This window comes from Rhagoletis zephyria, unplaced genomic scaffold (genome assembly GCF_001687245.7).
Source record: "Rhagoletis zephyria isolate East Lansing unplaced genomic scaffold, Rhagoletis_zephyria_1.1 Rzeph_scaffold_03801, whole genome shotgun sequence".
Lineage (NCBI taxonomy): Eukaryota > Metazoa > Arthropoda > Insecta > Diptera > Tephritidae > Rhagoletis > Rhagoletis zephyria.
In genome coordinates, this window is record NW_016160884.1 from 42843 (window position 1) to 47593 (window position 4751).

At 36.0% G+C, this 4751-nt stretch overlaps 1 protein-coding gene across 3 annotated transcripts in view; it reads left to right on the forward strand.

Annotated features, from left to right (window-relative positions):
- The window catches only part of LOC108369691 (uncharacterized), a 20441-nt gene extending 16482 nt beyond the window's left edge, over positions 1 to 3959 (forward strand). The window contains exons 3-6 of one of the 3 annotated variants that reach the window (XR_001848543.1): positions 2709 to 2961; positions 3044 to 3231; positions 3293 to 3500; positions 3561 to 3959. Coding sequence is in view for 2 of the 3 variants with exons in the window: in XM_017624855.1 (XP_017480344.1) it covers positions 2709 to 2961; positions 3044 to 3231; positions 3293 to 3397 (546 nt within the window). In the remaining variant the exon portion in view is untranslated. Of the gene's footprint in view, positions 1 to 2708; positions 2962 to 3043; positions 3232 to 3292 lie in introns of all 3 variants that reach the window. The other 2 variants (XM_017624856.1, XM_017624855.1) reach the window with 2 other exon arrangements.
- The last annotated feature ends 792 nt before the right edge of the window (positions 3960 to 4751 follow it).

Genomic DNA, 4751 nt, shown 5'->3' on the forward strand with positions numbered 1-4751 from the left:
GCTATGGGAGCGGTGCGAGAAAGACAACTGTCAGTTTATCGAACCTTGTGTTATTGAATCATGCTGTGATATCAATGCTTCATTTCAAACAAGCAAGTCGTTGAATGTTTTTGAACTACAGTATCATCACTTCGGCAACACGTCAAACGCGCCTTCAGTGATGCCAGATAGTGGGTAATTTCCCTCTTTTGAGGGATATCAAAAATTATTAAAAGGGAAAAAGGAACATTTCATATAAATAAGGGATTTTCTTTTGACGCAGTTATTGTTGCATAATTGATCAACATTCAAGAATTTTCGACATTCTTACGTAATTAACCGTTCTGAAGATGTGATGTGGAGTGAAGTGGTATATAATTGTTAAAAAGTATAAGGCCAATTTCGAAAATTTTCTTACGTTAACCAATTCAAGCGCTGAGTAAGAAAGAATCTTTTCAGTTGTAACTGGTATTTCATGTAAAAAGCGGAACAAATTATCTGATGAAATGTTAAATAGCACATGAATGTGCTTCAATTTTAAAGTCACCAAAAAATTCTTTTAGGCCCTTTGTGCGTGAGCAAAAAAATGAAAGTGAAAAATTGAATGAGTGAAAAAAATGCAGAAAAAGGGGTTTTTTCTTAACAGCGGTCGGCCCTCGGCAGGCAATGGCAAACCTCCGAGTGTATTCCTGCCATGAAAAACAGCTTCTCATAAAAATACACTTGCCATTCGGAGTCGGCGTAAAACTGTAGGTCCCTCCCCTTTGTGTGACAACATCAAGGGGACCGCCACAAATTGGAGGAAAAGCACATATGTGTAAGCGCCAAACTATTATTATTATTTTATATGAATTTTACTTCTTTACTACTGAAACATGTGTATGTTTAAATTCGTTGAGAATTTTGTGGGATAAATTTTCAAGATGTGGGTAATTGAGGGATTTTTTCCCCATTTTCGTGGGATTTTTAACAGAGAATGTCTGGCATCACTGCTGGCCTTCAGCAACAAACCAAAGGCGGCGATTTGACTTCTGCAGCAAATCAAGTTAGCTAACTGCGGCATCTTGCCTTCGCCAGTCTTTCACATAAGCTCTCATGCTTTCGGCAACCGTAAAAGAAAGCAGTGTCGTGCTTTTGGCAGTCGATCAAATACGGCGGTTGCTGGTTTCGTGCACGATCATTCGGAGTACAGGTTAAGCATCGTTCACTTGTGGTGGCTTGTATTTGCAAGACGGCACGCTGTGCGCTGATGTTCGTTCATCCCCCGTTTTTAACGTGAGTAGGCTTAAAGTCACAAAAACAGCACCCTTGGCCAATGCCTGCTAAGTAGCAATATTTTGCAATCCATACTGATTTATTAAATTTAATTAAATACAATCAAAATGAATATTTCATGTACCGTTTTTAACCTAATTCTACGTTTAAGTTTTCCAGGTCACGACGAAGGCGCTGGACTGATCCTTTTTAACTTGAATAAGATCTTAATAATATAACGTATTCTACGCTTAAGTTTATCGGTTGTGGCTTCGAAACAGTCCGCAGGTCAAGACAAAGGCGCTAGAATGATCCTTTTTATTTTTCTCGTTTCTCGGGACGTTTATTTCAAGACGAAAATTATTTACATCTTCTCATAATAATTATGTGGGACTTTTATTTTTCGTCTCATGGGGCGTTTATTTTAAGACGGAAATAATTTACGTCATTTCATAATAATTATATGCGATTTTTATTTTTCTCGTCTCTCGTGAGTTTATTTCAAGACGACAATGATTTACGTCCCACGTTTTCTCTTAATAGAATTGGTACATGTGCTGCCGATTTCACAAAATTAAACGCAAATATATCCGAGATAGATTATTGGAATTTGGTTTGCTAACATCTGGCAACCCTTTTCAAAAAACCAAAGCTATGTAAAAGCAAAGCCATTTAATTTGACTCCTCATTTTTGAAATTCGAACGAACGATACATATAGATAACATGAACAATCGTGGCGTTAAATATTTAACGCGTCGAATCTCCGAACTCAATTAAGGAGTTCCATTTCAATAAAAGTCCTATATAATTATTAAGAGAAGACGTAAATCATTTTTGTCTTAAAATAAACGTCCCGAGAGACGAAAAAATATAAAAATCCCATATTATTACTATGAAAAGAAGTAATTCATTTCCGTCTTGAAGTAAACGTCCCGCGAGACGAAAAAAATAAAACTCCCATATAATTATTATGATAAGACGAAAATAATTTACATCTTAAAATAATCCTCCCGCGAGACGAAAACAACTTTTCCATTGTTCAGTAATAATTATAGAGCAATATTTAGTTTTATTTCTTAAATCCGTATGGTCTCTGGTTTCAACTGCCAAAAGCGAATTAAAAAAAAAACACATCTAACTTCGCATCTTCGAATTTTCGAACTTCTATTCCCATATTTCGGTTTTCCGCGATAGTTTAGAATTGGAGGATTTTTTTCTCGAGAAAAGCGGTTTCTGGGAGGAATGAACTAGCCGGGAATATTTAGAATTGGGCTGATTATTAAGTGCAAATGGGAAATGTCATTCGGAAATGAGTTTCAATATTTCAAAGTATGTATATACTCATACATTTATTATGTGATAAAAAGAAAGTTGCTCTAAAATTGCCCAACTCTTGATTTATTTTTCGGAAACCACTGCAATGAATGTATTAACTTATATTTCTTTTTTCATTTATTGTATTCAAAATCTGTAGGTGTACCAATACTACAGTAAAAGCCCAAGAGTGGTATTTCAATTAGCGCTCAGCTCAGATGGTCGTTACACTCCCGACGAAGGCAGATATCATCACTATGACACACCATCAATTGAGACCACTTATCTCTACCCACAAATACACGGACGATTAACTGATACATCTCCATCAAAGAGAGCCTATCCAACATACAGACAGCTGCAATTGCATAACTCTCAACTCAATCAAGTCAAATTCCAAGCTAAAAAGAAAAGTAAAAATGTTTTTTATACTTTTAAAGCTACATAAATTTTGGCCACATTAGATAATAACCCTTCACCACAACGTTTTTTTAGCACAATACCTGGGCATAACACCAAGTCTGAACAAAGGCCAAAGCACTTCATTTAGGACACAATCATACCAGAATTTCAACGTAGTCAACACACCATTAGCGCCATCAGTTTCTACAGCGGCGGTAGCGGCCAGAGGGAGCGGCAGCAAAGTGGACTATTACGTGCCCAACGAGAGCTCTTCTGCACAAGTAAGTCACTATTGATCGCAGTTTATGTGCAATTGAAAGTTTTTATTGTGTTTTATTTTAGCTATTCAGCGAGTTTGATGAGCTCTTTAACAACTTCAATTTGCATGAAAAGCAGGCGACCATCAATGGCGAAGGAGCATTTTTCAGCTCCAAACATAAAATCTAAGAGTTGTATACCGCAGCATTATGTGTACAATGATTAAAGCATACTCGTGTGTACATTCTCACATATGTACAAGCAAATTAGGTGATACTTAACTAACAGCTTGGTTATTATAACAACTTATAATTATTTGTGTAATTTGTACAATAATAAATTACTTTTACAGATTAATGATTATATCCCATGCTAAAATTAATGGAATAATTTAAAATCTCGCAACTGGCAAAAAGAATTGCTTTGCTGGAGTTAGATGATTGCCTTAAAATTTAGATAAGAGCTAAAAAGCAAATTTTATAAAAACTTTATTTTCCTAATCTGTTTGCAAATTTTTTTGTGAAACTTTACATAAGGTGCATTCTTTTGTATCTCGGCTGCAAGCAAGGACAACACGCTCAAATGACGAAATACCTGCAAATCAACAACACAAACTAGGCTATTTATCCGAGTTCAGCCAGGTCGGTTAAAAAATACGGCCCCGGAAGGGTAGTGTTGGTATCTAAGTGAAAAAACTGCTCTATTGTGAATTGTTAATGGGAAAGTGGAAAGGGAAATTTTTGTTTTCGTTTATACAAGACTTATATTTTAAATAAGTAGATATATATAAGTATAAGTCGGCCGCTGTGGTGTAGTGGTAAGCAGTGCGCGCTTTCACTTATCAGCACCTGGGTTCAAGCCCGGGTCAAAGCAACATCGCAAAAAAATAGAAAAAGGTTTTTTCTTAACAGCGGTCGTCCCTCGGCTGGCAATGGAAAACCTCCGAGTGTATTTCTGCCATGAAAAACAGCTTCCCATAAAAATACAATCGCCGTTCGGAGTCGCCGTAAGCGCCAATCTATTATTATTGTTATATATAAGTATTACGCAAATCCCTCACTTAATAACTCATTTCTATTGGTTTTTGGGTTTAAATCCCTTTAAACTAATCACATGTTACTTGCCAGATACCAACAGGATTGCTTAAGTAGCTAAAAGGAAATTTCACCCGAGTTGAGCGTTCTTTTGTCGCTCGTTTACAAAAAATCCAGCCATACATGTAGTTTAATCTCGGTTGAAAACAAGTTTAAGAGTCATCATTAACTTTAACCTGGGTTCCACCAGTGATCGAACTAAAAAAATTCTGTATGGTAGAATCTGGGAAAGATGTGGTAGATCTTAAAAAAGTGTGGTAGATCACAGTTTTTGGATGGTTTATTTTTCATTTATCTTTCTTTTTGTGTACTACGAAACAGAAAATACATTTGGGTGGTTCACACGGTGTCGTACTTGTCGTATTGTTCTATGTTGTAAAGTTTTTAACGGCTAAATAAATGTTTAGAGGACTTGAAATCACCACCAACTATTTTTTAATTGTGTGAAA